Source organism: Phocoena phocoena, chromosome 1 (assembly GCF_963924675.1).
Source record: "Phocoena phocoena chromosome 1, mPhoPho1.1, whole genome shotgun sequence".
NCBI classification, from domain to species: Eukaryota; Metazoa; Chordata; class Mammalia; order Artiodactyla; family Phocoenidae; genus Phocoena; species Phocoena phocoena.
The window spans coordinates 17519810-17541728 of record NC_089219.1 but is presented as its reverse complement, the minus strand read 5'-3'; the positions used below and the strand labels follow the sequence as shown (position 1 = coordinate 17541728).

The 21919-nt window shown below is 53.0% G+C and overlaps 2 protein-coding genes and 1 pseudogene across 3 annotated transcripts; all 3 read right to left on the bottom strand.

The window, feature by feature from the left end:
• Positions 1 to 1038: 1038 nt before the first annotated feature.
• On the bottom strand, positions 1039 to 2933 carry C1QB (complement C1q B chain). Its single transcript, XM_065892397.1, has 2 exons — positions 2750 to 2933; positions 1039 to 1613 (listed from the first exon to the last, which is right to left on the bottom strand). Exons 1-2 carry the CDS (start codon positions 2931 to 2933, stop codon positions 1039 to 1041), a joined length of 759 nt encoding a protein of 252 aa, XP_065748469.1.
• Positions 2934 to 6102: 3169 nt separating this feature from the next.
• LOC136121111 (heterogeneous nuclear ribonucleoproteins A2/B1 pseudogene) lies at positions 6103 to 11687 on the bottom strand (annotated as a pseudogene).
• Positions 11688 to 13429: 1742 nt separating this feature from the next.
• Positions 13430 to 18604, bottom strand: C1QC (complement C1q C chain). 2 transcript variants are annotated; one of them, XM_065879636.1, is made up of 3 exons: positions 18340 to 18604; positions 17869 to 18060; positions 13430 to 14267 (listed from the first exon to the last, which is right to left on the bottom strand). In XM_065879636.1, the coding sequence occupies exons 2-3, from the start codon at positions 18047 to 18049 to the stop codon at positions 13711 to 13713; spliced, it is 738 nt and encodes a 245-aa protein (XP_065735708.1). In that variant the 5' UTR covers positions 18050 to 18060; positions 18340 to 18604; the 3' UTR covers positions 13430 to 13710. The 2 variants fall into 2 exon arrangements, with proteins under 2 accessions (XP_065735708.1, XP_065735716.1); XM_065879644.1 differs by having other exon boundaries at positions 13711 to 14267; positions 17869 to 18076; positions 18340 to 18399.
• Positions 18605 to 21919: the final 3315 nt, after the last annotated feature.

Below are 21919 nucleotides of genomic sequence, written 5' to 3'. Positions count from 1 at the left end.
TTTAGGGAGAGGGTGTGGCTTGAATGAGGTTTTAAAAGATAGTTAGATAGGCAGAGTGGAAGGGGAACAGTGAGAGTAAGGGCATCGAGGCAGGAAAGCATGTGTCTTGCCTAGAAGACAGAAAGGGCCCAGCTGGTCTGGAGTGGAGATATTCTTTGTCCGGGAGAGGAAGGATTGAGACTGGAAGGTCAATCCATAGACAGCCTTGAATGCCAGCTCGTGGGCAGGGACTATGTCCAGTTGGCAGTGGGGAGCCACTGAAGATTATTGAGCAGGGGAGTGACGTGTGTTCTAACTGGATGGCTGAGCTTGAGCCAGGCTGGGAAGGCATTGGGAAGGAGAGCATGTGGTGAGAATCAAAAGAGGAAGGGTCTTGATTCCAAGGTCACTTAAGACTGAAGAAAGGCTCCTTGATCCCTTGGGTGGAGGTTTGTGACGTTACACAGAGAATACCCCTTTAGGGGCCTAGATGCCTTGCCTTGAAAGAGGTCTCAGTTATCAGTGGGCAGACCTGCCCTCCCAGCTCTTCTGTGGGATCGAGGGCCATCCCTTCCTCCCTCTGATCCTCAGTTTTCTCATCTGTGAATTGTGCATGATTTAACCTATCTCCAAGGATGAGTGCGAGGATTAATGAGAGAAGGGGGAAAGGGTCTGGCCCAGTGTTTTGAGCATATACGTGCTCAACAGATGGTGTTCCCTCCCCATCTCCCATTGTGCGTCTGGCACAGAACTGGACACAAAGTCTGGCCCTCCAGTCACCACCAACTAGATAGAGCTTCTGCTTTCAGAGCTCATTCATTCGTTCATTCTTCAGTCATTCAAGCAGCATTCAAGCAATATTTCTGAGCACCTACTATGTGCCAGTCGCTGGGACACAGATTTGAATTAGACCACTGTCCCTTGGCCTTGAAAAGTTTATTTACTCATTCACTCAGCAACATCCATGGAGCCCTACTGTGTGTTTTGGCCAGGTGGGGGCTGGTGTTGGGGGTAAAGAGAGCGTGGCTGGCAGGGGAGGGGGTGAATTGGACCCACAGGTCACACCTCTGCATCTGGGAAGAGCAGGAACCCGGTGAAAATGCTGTTGGCCCCATCGATGCCTACCAGGGCGTTCTTGTCGGTGGCCTGCAGGAAGACGGTCTCCCCCAGCCCCAGCTTGAGCACGACACTGCCCGTGGTGACCTGGAAGGTGTTGTAGACATAGTCGCAGAAGGTGAGCACCTTCTGTATCTCCTCCCGGCCCCGCATGAGGTTTACGCACAGGTTCCCTCGAGAGCTGGCATGGTAGGTGAAGTAGTAGAGGCCGGGCAACCTGCACGTGAACTTGCCGTTTCGATACTCGTAGTTGTTGTTGGTGTTGGTGATCACGTGGTCGAAGCGGATGACCTGGTCCCGCCTCAGGGGGCTGTTGATGGTGCGTGTGGCCGAGAAGGCGATTTTCTGCGTGGCCTTGTAGTCTCCTGATTCGCCCTTGGGGCCGTGGGCTCCGGGAGGCCCTGGGGCACCTTTGGGGCCAATGGGGCCCTTGGGGCCGACTTTTCCTGGAATCCCAGGAAACCCTGGGTCCCCCTTCTGTCCAAGCTCACCGTGGTCTCCAGCTAGCCCCGGCAGCCCTGGAAGGCAGAGACAAGAGATATGAGGGGGCCAGAGATCGCTGAGAACCCGGAAGGAGCTGGGCTGGGAGGCAGGGAGCCTGGCTGCGTAACCTCAGACAGGTCCCCGCTTTTCTCTGGGCCTCAGCTCCCCATCTGTGAACAAGAGGACGGGATGTCGGGGAGGGCCCCTGAGTTTCCTTCCAGCCCAGCTTTCTGAGTCTGAGACGTGCTTGACAGTAACGGGGCCCGATGCCCGTGGGTTGGGGAGCGGCGTCTCCCTCAGGGAGGTGCTGGACCTGCCCTCCTCACCAGCTCATACAGGCTTAAGCCTGGAGCAGGGATCAGGAATTCCGGGCACACGTGCTATCCCTCTCCACCCCCTCCCTGATGGCACATATCCCTCATCAATCGCGCATTCTTTCTTGCTGAACCTGGAAGTGAGTATTAGAATCCTTCTCACTCCACCACTCCAAACAGCTACTCCTCCTTGGTTTGGCAGAACACAAGATAAAACCTTTTCCAGTAGAGTGGCTGTGAACATGGGCTCAGGGGACAGGCAGATGTGTTTCTCATGTCACATCTGCCATCATTAGTTGGGTCACCTTGACTGATTCACATTCTCCAAGGCTCAGCTTCCTCATCTGTAAAATGGGGATGATGATATTTTGTGGGATTGTGAGATTATGTGAAGAGAGCGGAAGGCTATGGCTAAATGAACGCATGAACTACATCTCACAGGAGGGTTTTATGGCAGGAAGTCTCATTTGAACCCCGTGACAACTCTGACAAAGAATCATTATCCACATTTTACAGGGGAGGGAATAGCAATTCAGGGAGGCGAAGCCACCTACCCTGGAGGTAACAGCCCAGGACTGTGTGACTGCAGTGGATTTGGTGGTGAGAGAGCCATGGTTTGGCCTCAGCCTCAACATTTACTGGGTTCCCCTGAGCAAGTCAGTAACCTTTCGGACATCAGTCTTCCCATCTGTAAAATGGGAATCAGAATTCCTTCCTTGCAAAGTTATTGTGGAGGGCTCAGCAAACTGATGGATTTGCAAGTGTTTTGCAATCCTTAAGGTGGGCAACTGGGACTTGGGAGGTAGGAGATGGGGCCTTGGTCAGTGACATTAGTCTGTTCCCAGAGTCCACAGTACCTTTCTCTCCCTTTATCCCTGGAGTCCCTGGTTTGCCGTCGGAGCCCGGTACCCCGGGGATGCCCGGGATGCCAGGGATGGCCGGGTGCCCAGTGCAGCCACTCTGGGCCCGGGAGACGTGGAGCAGACTCAGGAGCATCAGCGGCAGCAGCACTGGGACGCTGCCCCGCGGGGTCTTCATCATGGCCCTGCTCAGCCGCTTCCTGTGTGTGTGGCGGCGGGGGACAAGAAGATGTGGTAGGTTACAGCCATGGTTTGTTCATTCATTCCTTCACTTGTTCCTGTGTTCACTGAGTGCCTTATCCCCCGGACCCTGTTCTGGGCACTGGAGATTCGCTGATGAACAAGACAGATGTGGTCCCTGCCCTCATGGAGCTGACAGTCTGGGAGACGATAAACAGGTCAACATACAAGTCAATAGAACTAGTTATAGGCTGTGGTGAGTGCCCTGGCTGAAATGAAAGGCTGCCTGGAGGGCTGGTTTCGTGAGGGAAGTCCTCCCACCAGGAAAGTCTATAGACATTCCCACCAGGAAAGTTTTTTTTTTTTTTTTTTTTTTTGCGGTACGCGGGCCTCTCACTGTTGCGGCCTCTCCCGTTTGCGGAGCATAGGCTCCGGACGCGCAGGCTTCGGATGCACAGGCTCAGCAGCCATGGCTCACGGGCCCAGCCGCTCCGCGGTGTGTGGGATCCTCCCGGACCGGGGCACGAACCCGTGTCCCCTGCATCGGCAGGCGGACTCTCAACCACTGCGCCACCAGGGAAGCCCTATCCATTCATTATTGATGGGCATTTGGGAAGTTTCCACCTTTTGCCGACTGTGACCCCTAATGTGAACATTCATGTACAAGGATTTGTTTGCAACTTGTTTTCAGTTCTTGAGTATATACTCAGGAGTGGAATTACTGGGTCTTATGGTAATTCTGTGTTTGACTTCTTGAGGGATCCTCAGCCTACTGTTAAGTCTCCTCAATAACATCTCTGCCAAGGCCCCTTCCGTCCATGACTTGTACCATCTCAGTGATGGGAAGCTCATTACCTTCTGAGGCAGCCCATTCCACCTCTGCCCAGATGCAAATTCTCTCCATCTTTCCAGGCCCAGGTCAAAGCATTTTTCCTCCAGGAAGCCTTCCCTCTTAACCCCTCAGCCCACAAAGGCTGAGTAGTTTCCTGCTCTTAAAATAGGAGAGCATAGGGGTCCCTGCTCATCTCCCAAGATAACCATGGGGAGCCAGGTGAGGCCATGGCTGGGGAAGAACCATAGGGTTTGGGGCTCTAGTTCAGACCCGTAGCTGGGGTTGTCTGATCCTCACAGCACTCCAGGGAAGTGGGTTGTGATTATTTTCCCACCTTGCCGATGAGGAAACTGAGATGCAAACATTAGAAAACAGCCCTCCCCAAATCACCCAGTGAGCTGGCTGATGGTGAGGCTGTGGCCAGGCCCCTGCCCCCTCTGCCTCGTGAGGCCTGTGCCAGCCCAGAAAAACCTGCTGATGTGGGGCTCATGTGCTCAGAAAGTCAGCCTCAGCCCCCTTGTTCTCCTAATCAGTTCATGGCTCAGACCAGGAGCTGAATTAGACCGGGGGCTGTACTGGGTACCAAGGAAAGGGGGGCCGCAAATGTGGGTGCGACCAGGGCCACGAGTGACCGGCTTAGGCTCTGTCACGCTCCCAAGAGAGGGTGGCTCTGGGGACGATCCTGCTTATCTGGCTGGAGGTTTTACACAACGACAATTTGACACCCTGAATAATCAATGCGTTGGGCACTTAGCAGGTGCCAGGCTCTGTGCCAAACACTTCACGGGCCACATTCTCTCATTTAATTTGGTCCTTACAGCAGCCCCCTGGGAAAGCACCCCTGCTTTCTCATTTCACAGACGAAGAAACTGGGCAGTGGAGAGGGCGGGAACCTCGATCAAGGTCACGCAGCCCCGTTGTGGCTGAGATTCAAACCCGCTCCCCATTCAAACCCATCCAAACACCATGGGGTGTTACATTAAGAGGCCTCCTTACCTGGTGGTTAAAACATGGGCTTTGGAGCCAGACAGCCTGACAGAAGGAGCTACAGCCTGGGTGGTACTTAGAGCAGTGCTGGTTGTGGGCCGGTGCGTGGTGATGGCTTTTATCATTACTATTATTTCTGCTGTTGTTTGGCAGCAAACATTCACCAAAGGTGAGAGGCCTGGAGCGTCATAAGGAAAGGGACACTGCCAGGGTCCAAACCAGGCCTGTGCCCCTTCTTAGCTATGGGCCTTAGGCCAGTTGCTTCCCTCTGACCACAGCTTCCCCTTCTGTAAAAGGGAGATAATAGTAATCTCTACCTCACAGCGTTGGCGGCAGGACCGATGCGTTAGGGCTCACGACAGCCCGACATGTTGGAAGTGCTTAGTGAATATTAGCTAGTTTTTAAATTATCACTATCATCTGAGAGTCCCCAGGTTTCAGGACACAACGGAGGATGCTTGGAAAAGTAAAAAAGAATCCGGTCCCTTTGGGAGATTGGGCTCAGGGAGAGGAGGTCTCTCAGGTACAGGCAGCACAGAGGTGGGGAGCCCTGGCCACCTGCCGGGGGGTGGGGGGTTGAGGGGAGCAGGGTCCTGACCCATGATGAGACTTGGGCTTTTTCGGGGGAGCCGGAGGTGGGGGAGGGTAGTGGGGAGATCTGGCCCATTTCAGGGGCCAGCGAGCCTCAGACTTGGGCAAGGACTCAAAGCTCATCCGGTGACCACCCCTGGCCTTTACCGCCTGTCACCGCCGTCAGCCTGGCTCCTCACATGCTCCCCATACCAGCCGCCCTTCCATCTCCTTCCAGCCCCAAGAGCCCCTTTGCCCCTGACTTGGAGTCAGGCCAACTTGACCTTGAACTCCCACTCTGCTGCTGCCTCGCCGCAGGACTACAGGCAAGTGCCTTAACCTCTCTCGGAGCCTTTGGCAAAGTTAATTTCAAACTGACAGGGCTGCCAGAGGATTACACGCGAGGGAACCTAGAAGGAGCCAGGTCCCTAGTGCAGTGCCCGACCCCACACCCTCCTTCACAAGCCTTATTGAGTGGTACCAGTACTGACTAACAACCCATCACAACTCCGCCTGCAAGTCAAATCATTTCGTTGAAAGAGTCAAGCTGAGTTTTCTCATCTGACTGGGAGGAAATAAGAGAAGGCGGGTGCTGGAGAAATGCTGGGCTGAGCAGAGGGGAACCTGGATTCTGATCTCATCCCTGCCTCTGACATATCTCGCACCAGGTAGTGTGCTAAGCGCTGGCTGAGCTGATATATCCTTTAGGGCTCACAGCAGCCCTGAAATGTTCTGATCTCCCCGGAGAGGGTCCGGACTGAGAGGGGTCATGTGACTTGGCTCAGATCACCAGCACCTGAGAGGCAGAAGCAGGGCTCAGCTCCAGTCTTGGTGATCCCAAAGCCTTTATCCTGGTGCCTCCCCATCACCTGGGACCCCAGGTAGCAGCAGACTCCCAAGCTGACCCCCAGAGAGTTTGACTCCCGAGGTCTGAGATTGGGCCCAGGAATCCTCCCTGTCAGACACTCCAGGTGGCTCTGAGGCAGGGGATGCAGGGCCTGTCCTTTGGGATCACCACCCTCTGCCATATTGGTCCTGCCCGCCAGTCCCCCCAGGCGCCAAGCCCCATCCTCACCTGGGAACCTGGCGTCCTCTGATGCCGCTGGGCTGGGCAGCAGTGGGACAGGCAGCTGGGAGCCTCCTGTTCTCAGTCCAAAGCGGAAGTTCCATTCTCCAGCTAGAACAAGGGCCTTCCCCTGACGGTCCCCTCCCAGGGACCCAGCAGGCCGGCCCCCTCCCCGTCACCCCACTCTCACCCTGTTCTGCTGTCCTCAGGCAGTTTCAGGTCCTGTTTCTGCAATCTGGAGGGTTTACTGTAAATAGGACGGGTGGGTGGCCAGTTTGGTTTTGCCAGCTCAGCAGCTGTGGGGGAATCGGGCTGTTCCGGGAGAATGTCCACAACTGGGGGCTTGCCTGCCAAGGCCCCTGACCTCATGAATTTCTTCAGGAACGTGGGTGTTCCTCAATGAAATGGAAACATGGCTGCCCTGGTGCCCGAGGGCTGGATTTGGAGTCAGGAACCTTGATTCATATGCTGGCTCTGCCACTTACCAACTAAACATTCTCAGCCAAGGGAACCCAAGGGAGCCCCCATTTCCTCTGCCATATGGTGGGACCATAATTGTACTCGCTCTACAGATTGCACTGGGGGGCTCAGATGGGATAGTGGAGAAAGAGGAGGGTAAACTGTAAAGTGCCGTGCACACGTTACTTGTTAATATCATACCATGTCCCAGGCCTCCCCTTTCTGGGTTCATCTTCTGCTTTCTTTCCCTTCTACACGCCGGCTCTTTCCCTGTTCTCAGAAAATAATCTAATAATGAAAAATGAATTTTAAATGTGGTCATTATTTGCTTATACCCCTTCCTCTGCTTCCAGCGGACCTGTAGCTGATGACTATAATCGGCACAGCCTGGAGCCTGTTGCTCGTTGATCCCGGCATCACAGCAAGTTAGGACAGGAGAGGGGCTTGCAGGTCACCCAGCCCGTGCCGCTCATTTTATATATGGGGAAACCAAGGCCCAGAGGGGAGAGAGCATTGTTCAGCAAATATTTATCGTGAGCCTCTATGTACTCTGGAGATAGGCCCACACCACAAGCAAATCAGCCATGGGTCCTGCCCCGTGGGGTGTCTCTTCTCCTGGGGGAGACTGGTATTGCACATCAAGTGACACAGTGGTTTCATTGCTCCTGCGATGAACGTCACAAGAAGTAGCTGCTGGAGCCCACACCTCTCGCTAGTGGCAGATGCAGGACTTGGAGTCAGGCATCCCTGGCACCGGGATAGCAGCCCTCTTACCGAGGCTGCGTCTAAAGCAACGTGATGCCCCTCTCAGGGATGGTTGCCCAGCAAGTCCCAGGAGCTGCCATAGGTCAGGAGGGCTCTCTTGTTATCTGTGCTTAGAGAGAGAAAATCGTTGGGCTTGTGGATGCTTCTTGGCAGAAATTGTTTACTGCCGAGAGTGATAGGGAAAGAAGAGACTCGTGTGATAAAACCCAAGGGTCTCTGGGTTCAGCCAACTATAGACCCTTCGATGATTTGGTGGCTGGTAAAAATGGGAAAAGATGGGCTTGAATTTGGGGTAGAAACAGGATGAGCCTAAGAACAGGAAGCAGCGGGGGGGTGGGGTCAGGGCATGGGCTTTGGAATCAGCCCCTCCTAAGTTTTTTGTTTTTTTTTTTGCGGTACGCGGGTCTCTCACTGTTGTGGCCTCTCCTGTTGCGGAGCACAGGCTCCGGATGCGCAGGCTCAGCGGCCATGGCTCACTGGGCCCAGCCGCTCTGCGGCATGTGGGATCTTCCCGGACCGGGGCACGAACCCGCGTCCCCTGCATCGGCAAGCGGACTCTCAACCACTGCGCCACCAGGGAAGCCCCCCTCCTAAGTTTGAATCCCAGGCCTACCTCTTTCTAGCTATGTGGCCTCAGGTGTGTTTATTGACCTCAGTTTCCCCGTATATGAGTCAGGGACATGGGCACCCCCTCCTGGGGTGATTGTGGGGCCAGTGAGGTAACCCCACATGTCCAGGGCCTAGCTGAGTGCCCAGCCCTCAGTAGGCACCCAAGGCAAACCTGGGAGTCGTGTGATTTCTCTGAAGAGAAGACAGAAATCTTGGAGCCTGGAGGCACAGGAGCCATGCCTGGATTAGGGGTCAGGAGCTAGGGAGACCCTTGGCCCCTGAGTGAGAGCCAGCTGGTCTCTGTACCCTTAAAACGCTGGCTTGCAACCCTGATAGAGAGGGGACAATCCCTACAGAGGGTGGAAGAGAAGCCTAAGACCCTTCCACATCCCGTGGTCTGAAAGAGGCCCCCCGGTCCTTGGGGTGCCTCGTACTAGCTCCTGTCCCACCCTTGCTACCCCCCTTAAAAGCCCTCCCCCAGCTCCCCTCAGCCCAGTAGACAAGCTGGCATTTTCAAAGGCCTGTCTCTCCTGGCAAAGAGAGAACAACAAGGAAACAATTATGGAAAATAAAAATAGTCATTTCCGAAATACAGGTTTCTGATCTGACACCGTGGCCTACATAAACGGTGCAATGATTTTTTAAACAAAAGAGAAATGAGAAGAAAGATGTATCACTTGCGGCATTGCCGGGTGGGCTGCTAAGTAGCTGCTGGAGGTGAGCTGTGAGTGGAGCGGCCCCGTGACCCCCGCCTTGTCCCTGCCAGTGGCTCTCAGACTCTGTGGACCAGGCCGAGTTCCTAGGCCCTGGCCTCTGTTATTGCTCTGTGTGTGTGTGTGTGTGTGTGTGTGTATGTGTGTGTCTTCATCTCTCCTTCCTTCTCATCTGACACATTTCCCAGGCCCCTACTATGCTCCTGGCCTGTATCAAAGGGGCCCCACCCTCAAGGATGCTCACAGACCAGTGAGGGATGCAGACCTGTAAGGAAATAAGTGCAGAAGAGCCAGGTGGTGGACCTCGTGCATTGACTTCACCTGGCAGACCGTCCACCCACCCATGTCTCTGTCCTCCCCAAACCCTTCTTTTTTTGTATGATCATATTTATTTGTGAAATCCCGAAGAAAATGATTAAACTCACAGAAAAAGAATCATGCATCATGCTTGTGGCTCCCAGCAGCAGAAAATTGGTGGGAGGAAATACAGGATAAAGGTTGTTCAAAGGTACAAACTTCCAGTTATAAGGTAAATAAATACAAAACAGGTAATGTACAACAAAAACTCATACGTCACAATAGCAAATAATCAAACTATAATATGGATTAAGGAACTGAATCGACATTTATCCAAAGAAGATATACAAATGACCAATAGATACATGACAAGTTACTCACCATTACAAAAGATGGAATGTACAAAACCAAAATTAGCACAGCTGTAGGATACTATCAAAGCTGTTAAGGCAGTAAATCCTGTTCATCACAAGAAGAAAAAGGTTTTTTTGGTAACCATTTCATAATATAGGTAAGTCACATCATTACACTTCAAAATTTGGTATCATAAAGCAAGAAAAACATTTAAAAGGTAAAAACTAAAAGTGCAAAATTATCAAAGAGGACAAACTACTACTGTTTTACCTTTAGAATTATTTTATTAAATCTTAAATGTACAACAGCTTCTTAACTCTACACACGAAATCGATTTTTTTAGAAGAACGATGTTATGTCTTATTACACCATGATTCTGGCTAATAGTCTTTCAAAACTTTGAGAAAACTCTTGAAAAAGGTTTCACATGTCACCCAAAACTTTGAAATTTGACATTATCAAAGAAGGGATTCTTCCACACTTTTATAGAGACCACTGGAAAGACACAACAATTCAAAAGCTAAGAAACTGTTTCAAAAGCATTTTTTATAGTCTTTCCTCCACAGGAAGGTAATGCTCTTGCATAATTGAGTCCACTCACAAAATGGCTAAGATAAGAGTTTCCTGAACATCGTTATTTCGATAACCTAATGCTCTTCTGTTTCCTCTGGGCTCTAATTCTCTATTTATACAGTCAAGCCCATGGCAAATAAGAAGCTCAGTATCATCTTGTCTGTCCATAACCCCCACTTCCTCCATTGCCTCTTGGACCATAGCTTCCTCCACTGTGTGATCGCCCCATGTTCCTGCTACCACTCAGTTTTCCACTCTTCAGTAATTCGTACTTAGAGGGTTTCTGCTTATAATCCTCCAAATCACTGTAATTTTTCTTTTAATTTTATTTATTTATTTTTGGCTGTGTTGGGTCTTCGTTGCTGCGTGCAGGCTTTCTCTAGTTGCGGGGAGCAGGGGCTACTCTCCATCGTGGAGCACGGGCTCTAGGCATGTAGGCTTCGGTAGTTGTGGTTTGCGGGCTCTAGAGCGCAGGCTCAGCAGTTGTGACACAAGGACTCAGTTGCTCCGCAGCATGTGGGATCCTCCCAGACCAGGGCTCGAACCCATGTCCCCTGCATTGGCAGCCGGATTCTTAACCACTGTGCCACCAGGGAAGCTCCAATCACTGTAATTTTGACTTCCATAATTCCTCCTTCTATAGTTGTCATAACCAGCTCTGGAGCTCCCATCCTGGTTGTCATATCCACCACCATATCCTCCTCGCCCTCCTCCATGCCCAGGGCTACCCCCCAAATTGCCACCTCCGGGTCCTCCTCCAGACCCATGATAGCCATCCCCAAATGTATGTCCTCTTCCACATCTGTCAGATCCTCCTGTAAAGTTCCTTCCTCCAAAGTTTCCTGCTCCAAACTTTCCACCACCACCATGAAAATATACAAAACCAGCGTTTCTTTCTCTTCCACTTCTAGAACATGGGCCTTCTTGCATTTCTTGTCTAGACAAGGCCTTTCTTACTTCTGCATGATGACCATTGACGGTATGATTTTTCTGCAACACAACCTTATCCACGGGATCATGGTCATCAAAAGCAACAAACCCAAAGCCTCTTTTCTTGCCTGACTGCCTGTCAGTAATTAGTTCAATGGCATTGATTTTTCCATATTTCTCAAAGTAATCTCTAAGATGACGTTCCTCAGTATCTTTTGCAATTCCACCAACAAACAGCTTCTTCACAGTGACAAGAGCCCCCGGCTTTCCATAGTCCTCTCTTGGGACAGCACGTTTGGGAGTAACTGTTTTCCCATCAATGGAATGAGGTCTGGTAGCCATGACAGCATCAACCTCAGCCATGGACGAAAACGTGACAAAACCAAATCTTCTTGATTTTTGGCTTACAGGGTCCCGTATTAACACACAGTCTGTGAGATATCCCCATTGCTGGTAGTGGTTCCACAGACGTTCTTCTGTGGTTTCAGAGCTCAAGCCACCAATAAAGAGTTTACGGAATTGTTCCTTTTCTCTCTTATTCGTCTCCAAAGGAACAGATTTTGAAGTTTTCTTTATCATGGGCTTACTAGCTTCAGCCATTTCTCCGAAACTCAGGGGGATGAGGGAGATCTCAGGGCACTAACAGGAACCGAACTGGCCCCTGTTCTATGGTGAGAACACAAACCTGATCGGTCCTGACCCTGCGGTCAGAACTTCCACTGCTCCAGGAAAACTCTAGGAGCACCTCCACGGGGACCCGGCGCTGCTGCCTCTGGAGCCGCTGCCGCCCTTGAATCAACCTTGAGCAACTTTCAATTTTTCAGAATAGGTTGATGGGTGAAACAGGTCAATGCAGGTTCCCCCAGTCCCAAGAGCTGTCCTGTGACCCGCTCCTGAGATGTTGACAGCCTGTAGCTTGCTGGAAATAGCAGTCCTCCCCAAACCTTTGTATAACAGGCTTGGGTCCAGAAATCTGTTTTTTTATTTTGTAAATAAGTCTGCAGGTAATTTTTTGCACCCCCAGATTTGGGAACCTGGGCTCTAACAAGTCAAGAGTCTGTGGTGCAAGTCGGTGGAGGACGCTGTGGGGACACGAAGGGGAGAATCAGAGAAGGCTTCATGGAGGAGGTGATCTTTGTGTTGCTTCCTGACAGCTGAGTGTGTATTATCTAACTGGACGGAGGATTTGTAAGAGTGGGGTGGGGGCTCTACAAAATGAAGGAACATCATGGGCAAGGCTATGGGGGTGTGAAACAGCTTCCTTCAGGAACAAAGGAGCCAAAGTGGATGGCAGTGGCTGGAGAGCTGAGCTCCAGCCTCTGCTGTTACAGCCCATCTCATGCCTTTGTGAGCTCTGTGGGGCCTTGTGGAACCAAGCTGAGAGCCCAGTCAGGCAGGGGTGATTTTCCCTGGCCTGAATGAGCCTTGGATTTCACTGGGCTCTGAGGCCAGACCCTCAATCTGCACAGGAAAGTTACACTTTTTATCTTTTTGAACCTGAACTGTCAACGCCTTCTCATGGTGAGCGCAGCGAAAGGGCAGCAGCTTACGGCCGGCTTCCTGGTCCTCCAACGAGGATCAAGGCAGCTGGGCCCAACTGTCAGGAGTCTCACAGTGAAACCCTGATGGCTTGTGGGCAGTAGTGGTTTTGGATGGTCTCCTGGGGGCCCCCAGAGTCTCAGTTATTTGGGGAAAATCAGACATCCGGGAGTCAGATTCTCACTCTCTCCCTCACCCATCCATGCCCACCTAGAGCATAATTACGAATATTAAATCATTTAATAGGTGGGTTAGCGTAATGCCTGGTGTATAGTGAGTGCTCAAGAAATGTTAGCTATTATGATTGTTTTACTCATTCATTCGCTCTGCTTTCAGTCATTCATTTACCCACCATTCATTCATTCACCCCAATTCACTCATTAATTCACACAAATTCATTGCACATCTTGCCTTCATCTGTGCTGGGCCTGCCTTAGCCCAAACCCCTCCTGTGATGGATGCTCCCAAAACTCAACATCGGTCAACAGAGGTCTGGGAATTCAAACACACTCCCGTTTACCTGTGAGCACGAATACCTTTAATGACAGCAGTGCCTCTCACCCAAACAAGTGACAACGGATGGCCCTTTGGGGACCCCTTGCAGCCTTCAGCCACATTTGACCATCTCTCTCCCAAATGGCCAAATGGCGCTGAGTGTCTCTACCTTGGCACCAAGCTTTACTGAACACCAGCTAGATGCCTGAATCTGGAGCCCACACATGGCTGTGGCAGGGGCAAAGTGGAAGATGAAGGGAACTACTTCTTAGGGAATTGGCAGTGAGGATTCGGAGCCGTGCGTAGCCTTTGATTTAATTATTTATTCATGTATCTCTCTGTCTCTTCCAAGACTTGGAAAACACCAATGACAGTATCAGAAGGTGTTGGTTAAGTGTCAAAGCAGTGACTCCTGAAGGAGCTTGGAGGAGGGAGAGAACTCAGGGCAGGAGGGCAGGGTGGGCTTCCTGGAGGAGGAGTCCATCCAGTGGCGAGAATGACCTGAGCAAGGATGTGTGGCCCAGTGGGTTCTTGCAGGGAAGCTGAGGGAGATGGGGTGGCCCCGGGGAGTGGAGCAGGTCTGCCTGCCCTAGTCAGGGAAGAGCAGGAAGCCGGAGAAGACACTGTCGGAGCCCTCGGTGCCCACCATGCCGTTGTAGTCGTTGACCGCCAGCCACACCTCCTCGCCCGCCTGCATCCGCAGCAGCACACTGCCTGAGCTGACCTGCTTGGTGTTGGACATGTGGTCACAGAAGGTGGTCACCTTGACACCGTTGCGGTACAGCTGCACACACAGGTTGGCCGTGTGTGACGTGTGGTAGACAAAGTAGTAGAGGCCGGGAACTTTGCAGGTGAACTTGCCAGTGTTCGTGTCGTAATCCCCCTGTGGGTTTGTGATGACTGAGTTGAACTTGACCAGGCTGTTGGGCGCTGGGAACTGGACTGTCTGCCGTGTGACAGTGAATACTGACTGGTGATTCTGCTTGTACCTGCCCTCATCACCCGGGTCCCCAGGGGGTCCCATGTTGCCGGGATCCCCTGGAATCCCAGGGGTTCCCATGGGACCATTTTTCCCAGGATAGCCAGGTGTGCCAGGATCTCCCTTCTGACCCTTTGGTCCTCGTGTCCCAGGGATAGCTGGGATTCCTGGGGAGAGAGCAGGTGGGAAGGAAGTGATGGGGCAGGGGACAGGGAAGAGGGACAGGGCTATGCTCCAGGGGACATGCCACCAGGGTTTGGTCTCTGGACTCTCTTTCCCCCTGAGGGTGGCCTACTCACCTGGGCACAGTGGGCAGGGAGAAGAGGGGAGAGAGACCCTGGTTCAAATCCCGTCTCCCCATGGTCTTGCCCTCTGACCTTGGCTGCAGCACGGCCCCGTCTCTTGGCCTCAGTTTCCATGTTTGTGATGGAGAGGAGGGTAGGACCAGCCAGCTCAGGAGGTGGCAGAGCTGGGCTGCATCTCAGAGAGCATGCCAGAGGCCACGACTGTCAGCCCACGGACAGCATGCGGCCTCAGATAACTCCTCACCTAAAAGTCTAGGTTCTTAGTTTTTCTTGACAAAAATCAGAAGATAGGTCAGAGGCAGATCTCCTGGAAAGGTCCTAAAACTTAGGCTTTGGGCCCCATTTACTTGCACTGGCCCTTTCAAGACCCTTTGCATAATTTTACATTTATAATTTTTTCAACTTTTTATGTTGAAATAATTACAGATTCACAGGATGTTGCAAAAAAATAAAAGGACAAGGGGGCTTCCCTGGTGGCGCAGTGGTTGAGAGTCCGCCTGCCAATGCAGGGGACACGGGTTCGTGCCCCGGTCCGGGAAGATCCCACATGCCGCGGAGCGGCTGGGCCCGTGAGCCATGGCCGCTGAGCCTGCGCGTCCGGGGCCTGTGCTCCGCAACGGGAGAGGCCACAACAGTGAGAGGCCCGCGTACCGCAAAAAAAAAAAAAAAAAAAAAAGGACGAGGAAGTCTCATGTACCCTTTACCTAGTTGTCCCCAATCTTACATAACTAAAGTACGAAATCAAAACCAAGAAATTAACCTTTGTAGGACCCACAGAGCTCCACTTTTACATGCATTATTTGTGTGGTTATAGTTGTAAAACAATTTTGTAGCACGTGTAGATTTGTGAAACCTCCCCCCGCCCCCGCATCAAATTCTGTACTACTTTTCTTAAAGAGGATCCTCAACATTTTATAAGATTCAGAGCCCCACAAAACCCGTTTCCATTTCGGAGCTGGAACCACTCAGGCCCAGGCCAGCTTAGCACATGGGATCCACCGGATGGAGCCATAGAGGCTGCCTTTCCCCAGCTCCCCCAGCCCCACTCAGCCCAATTCAGCCCCTCTGACAACCGGCCTGTTTCAACTTACTTCATGTTACATATGAGGAAACTGAGACCAGAAACTTGCCCAAGGCCATGCAGCCGGTAGGAGGTGGAGTCAGGACTCACAGTCAAGTCTGGCTAGTCCCAGTCAGTGTCTGACTCTTGTTACCGCCTTAGTTATCTGAGCCCCTATGAGCTTCTTCTTCCCTTGTCCAAACCATACTCATCTTTTAGGACCTGGCTCCAGTCTCCTCTTCCAGGAAGCCCTCTCTGACCACCCCTGCTGGCCCTCGTGGCTGCTTCCTCCTCCGACTTCCTTTGGGGTGGGTGTCTGTGCAGACCTACTGTGATGGATCTTCTGCGGCTTGTGAGCCTTTTAGATCCCAGGGTTAGGAGTGGGGAATCAGAACCCAGCAGACCTAAGCGTCAGGCCACGTGATCCCGGGCAGGTGATCTCCCCTCCCAGAGCCTCTGTTTGCCCAGTTGAGATAAGGGCATAATAGAACGGATCCCACAGAGCTGCTGGCAGAGTTGGGTGGGAGAATGCCCGTGCCGGGCACCTCACAGGCAGTGCTCAGTAATGTCAGGTCTCGGTGACGGCTGTCAGCTATGTTAAACAGGGCTGTGTTTCATGCTTCAGGTTGACTTCCAGCAGCCAACTGGGAGGGGGGGACACAGCAGTGGGGAGGGGGCCTGAGAGGCAGTGCAGGGTAGCGGTTAAGGGTGTGGCCTTGGAAGTTGGACAGGATTCCAGTGTGTGACTTGGGGCAAGTTGCTCAATCTCTCTGAACCTCAGCTTTGACATTTGTAAAATGGGAGTAAATCGTTTCTTCAAAGGATTTTGGCCTCAGTTTTCTCATTTGTAAGACAGAGTTAATTTTATCTACCTCATGAGATGAATATACGTAGAGCAATTGGAACCATGCCTGGCACAAATTAGGAGCTAAAAATTGGTGTTCGGGACTTCCCTAGTGGCGCAGTGGTGGGGAATCCCCTGCCAGTGCAGGGGACACGGGTTGGATCCCTGGTCCGGGAAGATCCCACATGCTGTGGAGCAACTAAGCCCATGTGTCACAACTACTGAAGCCCGCGTACCACAACTACTGAAGCCTACGCACCTAGAGCCCGTGCTCCGCAACAAGAGAAGCCACTGCGATGAGAAGCCCGTGCACCTCAACAAAGAGTAGCCCCTGCTCTCTGCAACTAGAGAAAGCCCGCGCACAGCAACGAAGACCCAAAGCAGCCAAAAATAAATAAATAAAAAATAAATTTATATTAAAAAAAATTGGTGTCCATCAGCCATCCCACACAGTGAGATGGCCAGAGGCAGCTGTGAAGTACAGGGTCCTGGAAAAATGGCAGACCTGGGGGCTTCATTTGACTCACCCTGAATTGGAGAATTCCTTCTGGAATGTTGGTACAATTCCACTCTATTGCCAGGAGGGAAGATGACAGTGGGAAATTCCTAAGGACATTCCCCTCCACTGGCTTCCCTTGCCCAGTGCCTCTGCCACCCCTGTCACCTCTGCCCAGCCGCACCCCAGCCTCCCCCATGGCCACTCTGGACACATTCCACCCCCAGATGTGCACCTACTCTCAGACAAGTCACCAGCAGACTGCAGTTCTCACCCAACACCAGTGCCTGTTCATGTCCTCAGCCCTTTTCACTCGTGCTAGGGCTTGCCCATGAATCTCCAACAGAAGATTCTGTGACTGTGATCTTGACTCCTTACTCCCTACCCCTCCAACTACCCAGAATCCTAGGGAGTGAAGGGAGCACACATCTCTGATAAAAACAAAGATGACAACAGCAGTAACAACCATAGCCCACACTTACTGATACCTACCACGTGCTAGTACTGTTTTATATTGAATTTTATTAACCATCACAGCACCCCTGTGCAGTAGGTACTACCATCTCCCCATTTTACAGATGAAGAAACTGAGGCACTCGGAGGTTCTATAACTTGTGCAAGTTCACACAGTGGAAAGTGGTGGGGCTGGGACTTGAACCCTGGCCACCTGGGCATTGTATACAGTCACTGGGGTCCATGTTGCAGGGCAAGTCGTGGAGGGGTTGGAATAAAATAGTAGCAGAGCGTTTTAGAGTTTGCCAAAGGCTTTCACCTGGATCATCTTCCGTGATCCTCCCTGCCACCTTCTAGGGCAGGTGCTCTTGTTCTCTCCCTGTTATCAGATGGGGAAACTGGGGAGGCCGGAGGCCTGGGCTCTGAGGGGGAGAGGGGCTAGACCTGCCACAAGAGTTAAGACTCTGCCCCGGGAGCAGGCATGGCCGGAGGGACCACACTCCTCGCCATCAAGCAGCTGTCCACCGTCCCGAGTCAGCCCCAGATGGACACTTCCGACTCCTGCCCCCAGGCCCTAGGTGACCCCTCCCCAGCAGGCCAGCAGACTCACCTGGTTCACCCTTGGGCCCTGGCAATCCGTCATGCCCATCCTTCCCTGGGGCCCCAGGCAGGCCCGGCATCCCGGCGATCCCATAGCAGTCTGTGCCAGCTTGGCCCCCAGGCAGCAGTGCCAGCAAGAGCAGTAGCAGGTTTGGTACAAGGCGGGGCCAGGAGCTGGACCCCATGTCCATTTGGGAAGGAGCTGGATGGGGAGAGAGCTGAGTTGTCTCCCAGCCCCTGGCATGCCCTCCTCACCCTCTCTCTCCCCAGGGGCCGTCCTTCTCAGCCCTCAGGAGCTGACCTCCCTTCCCCGGCCCCTCGCCCCTTGGGACTGCACAATGGATGGGGAACGGGGCCTCTTCTTCAAGCTCAGGCCCCGGCTTAGCGGAGATGGGGACCCTCCTTCCTCTCACAAATCAGGCTGTCCCTGGGGCCACGTTTCAGGAAGTGGCAGCGGGGAAAAGCTGCCATTTGCCCTCACCTGCACAGGTGGGAGGTTTCTGGTCTGGTCACAGAGATGTCCTCAGATCTGCTTCCCCTCTCCAAGGCAGGAGGACACCGTGTCAGTGTGGACACAGCAAGAAGGGCCTGGGCAGACTGTGCTGTCCCCTCCCCTCCTCTCCCCAATACCACATCCCCTTTCCCATAATTTTTCCTGACTCAATACTTTCTCTTGGGTGCTGAGCCAGGCTGACCGCACTGATGTCCCTGTGTCCCTCCACCTCCAGGTCATGAGTGTCTGAAATGAGGAAATGTCCGCTGCTCCGGGTCTGCTGAAGGGCGCCAATGAGTGTGTGTGCGTGTAGACATCAGCCGCCTGGGCAGACTTCCCCTAGAGTCAAGTTCAGCCCGGCTAATGCCCATCCCTGTTTGTTGCCATTTACTGTGCCTGTGACCCCGTTGTTTCACAAGATTCCTAGGGGGAAGTTATAATTCCCCCTGTACAGATGAGGAAACTGAGGCTGAGGAAAGTGAAAACCCTTGCCCAAAGTCACTTAGTGAATGGTTTCTTGGGTCCAAAGCCTTGTTCTGACCCCTCTGCTTAGCTGCCGTAAGAAACAAGCCCCACATGCACCTGTGAAGTGACAGGTCTTATTCTAGAGACTTCCACATGCCCCCTCCCATTTGCCTTACTTGGGGGTGGACATCCAGGGCAAACTTTGACAGCAGGCAGCCTGCTGTGGCCGACAGATTCCTCTGGCTACAAAGTCAGCGGCCTTGGGTTCTCCTTCCAGCCCTGCCACTCCCTGGCCCCGAGGCCTTCAGCAAACCACTGGCCCCTAGGTCTCAGTCATCCCATCTGTATACTGGGTGGTAGGGGAGGACCAGGCTTTGCATGTTGGTGCCTCTTCCTTTGCTGGGGCCCCTGATGATCCCACCTTCCCTGTCAGCACCCCCTCCCTCACCTCCATCCCTGGCCTCTCGTCTCAGAGCCTATTATGGCTAGTGAGGGGTTGCCAGTCGAGGCCGGGCTGGCAGAGCTGAGAGAGGCCCCTCCTCTCTTTCTTCTCCTCACATGACATTCCAGAGAGGAAGGAGGTGATGGGCAGTGGAGGGTTCCAACCCTGATTCCACTCCTGCCACCCATGTGAGTGAATGGTTTGATCTCCCCGAGCACTGATTTCTCCCCTGTAAATGAGGGTTTCCAGTAGCTCCCATGCAGGGCAGTGCTAATGCATACACAGTGCATAGCCCTGTGCCAGCCATGAGCAGAGTTCCAAGCCCTGCCCCTGCTCTGCTGGGTGACCCTCGGGGCCTCAGTCTCCCCAGCTGGCTCTCCACCCTCCGGCACAGGGCTGCAGAGTACGCAACAAGAGCAGCAACGTGAATGTACTTGTCCCTGGAATTCCCAGGTGGGTGGAAGGCTGGGGAGAGCAGAAACGATGGACACAGCATTATGGAGGGTGGGGGACCCGGCCGATGGCTCCCAGGCCTCTCTCCCATCTTCAGTCCTCACCTCCTTCGTGCCTGGGTCCGGCTTCTCCAGCAGGTGGCAGCCTCAGCCCGCGCTCAGCCCGCCCCTGCCCCGCCCACCTGGGTTGCGGCTGGGTCCCCTCCTTCCAGAGGGGCAAGTGATTTGCCTCTGCGAAGAGGGGTGGGTATGGGTGGAATTTAGGGGAAGAAGCAGCGGGGCACTCCCTGCACCCGCCATTTGTATAGCCTGGCCTCTCCAGCTTCTTACGGGCCCTCTACCCCTGGCATTGTCTTGGAGCCCCGTTGCAATGAAAGAAGCCCTTCACTTTGGGGTCAGGCAGACCTGGTTCAAATTCAGGCCCTGCCACTTTCTGGCAGTGTGACCTTGGGTAGATGTCTCCTTGCTGTGAGCCTCAGGGTCCTCAGCGATTTTGCTGGGATTACATGCATCCATGGTTGTAAAATGGCCAGTGCACTGTAGGTGCTCACAGACCTGTTTCTCTTCCCGGTCCGTGGGTATGTGTGTTCTGGGTGGGCAGGGGGCTGAGGAGTCAAGAGCTGCTCTGGGGCTGCAGAGCTTTGCTCTCTTCTTCCTGAGCCCCGAAGGCTGTTGATGGGCCTGGGCCCCCCTCCAAGTGGGTCTTGAGTGTGCGGCGAAGGCGGGCGTGGAGGTTGTGGGTATGTGAGGACTTGGAGATCACAGGCGTTTCTAAGGCACATGCGTGTCAGAGGGAGAGGAGGGTGTGTGCGCCTTCGTGTCAGGGGTGTGTCTGGAACACGTGTGTGTGAGAGCACTTCTGATGGTTGATGGGGGCACGTGGGTGTACGAGGTGGGTGTGCACGGGTATGACGCATGTGCATCCTTGAGTGCGTCTGTGGGTCTGGAGGCGTAAGCAGTGCGTCCAGGGGTGCAGCCGGTGGGTCGCAGGGAGTGGGTGTCTGGGTGACGAGTAGACGAGTCTTGGTCCAGGAATGTAGGTCCACGTGCATCTCGGGAGGTGTGTGTGCAAGTGTGATGTGTATTCTTGTGCGTGTGTGTGCATACATGAACGTGTGTAGCACAAAGGTAAAATCAGCTTCCTTTGGGAAAAAGCACAGGACGCTGGACATTTTCAGGACTAAACTTCTGGTCGCCTTACTTTTCTCACATACGAAGGGCATAGTGGGGCTTTTTGCTTCTGAGCAGCACCCAGACAGGCTAAGGGGACCCTGGGAATGCACCACAAACATTCCAGACCCTCCCAGTCCCCGGCCCAGGTGGGATACCCAGCAGGCAGCAGCCCCAGCCTCTGTGCCTGCTGGGGTAGAAGTCCAGCTCTGGCCTCGGGCAACCTGGCTTCAGGAAGACGTCTGGGTGCCCTTGGATGTGCCTTTCCGGTTGAGCGTTGGAAATGACACGTGTCAATTGTCAGGTGTGTGTCCGTGGAGGCTGGCTAGGGTAGTAGGTAGACACACAGACTTAGGCGTCAGTAAGACTTGGAGTCAAACCCCAGCTTCTCCCCTTACACACTAACCTTGGGCTTTAAGTTTGTCCCAGCCCCCTAGCCTCAGTTTCATTATCTGTAAAATAAGGTCATAATACCCACCTCAGAGCTTAACTGTAAAGATTAAACAAAATATAATTAAGGCTAAAATGTATGTGTAACCCTTACTATGCACGAGGCACTCCTCTGTAATTTTCATATATTAAGTCATTTAATCCTCCCAACAACCCTGAGGAAGGTGCCATCAGTATTCCCACTTTACAGATAAGGAAACTGAGATTCACTGAAGTAACACAAAATGCACGTAATTGGACAACTAGTAAGTAAAGTGGTGGCCCAGGATTTGAGGCCAGGCCGATGAGGCTCCCAGGACCTGCTAAATATTTATTGTAAAATATTGAATGCAGGCCTGGCCTGTAAGAACTCAGTTATTGTTGTCATTCTTAAGCCTCCCTCCCAATGGCCAGGGTAGCAACTGAACTTCAAGCTCAGCAGACATGGACTCAGGTATTTATTCCAGGGAGAGTTCCAAGAAATGATCTTCCTTCAGGCAGCTAAAGCAACAGCACCCCGACTTTACAGAGCAGGGCATAGACACCAGAAAGGTGGAGTGAGTGGGCCAGGGTCACACGGCAGGAAGCGGAGGCCATGGTGGGGAGGGGC

Bases quoted from the DNA above. Each gene is read 5' to 3' on its own strand.
- C1QB (XM_065892397.1), bottom strand. From the start codon at position 2,933: ATGATGAAGACCCCGCGGGGCAGCGTCCCAGTGCTGCTGCCGCTGATG. The intron at 1,614-2,749 runs GTACTGTGGACT...TCTGCCTTCCAG, and splicing joins AGGGATAAAGGGAGAGAAAG to GGCTGCCGGGGCTAGCTGGA.
- C1QC (XM_065879636.1), bottom strand. From the start codon at position 18,049: ATGGACATGGGGTCCAGCTCCTGGCCCCGCCTTGTACCAAACCTGCTA. The intron at 14,268-17,868 runs GTGAGTCTGCTG...CTCTCTCCCCAG, and splicing joins AGGGCCCAAGGGTGAACCAG to GAATCCCAGCTATCCCTGGG.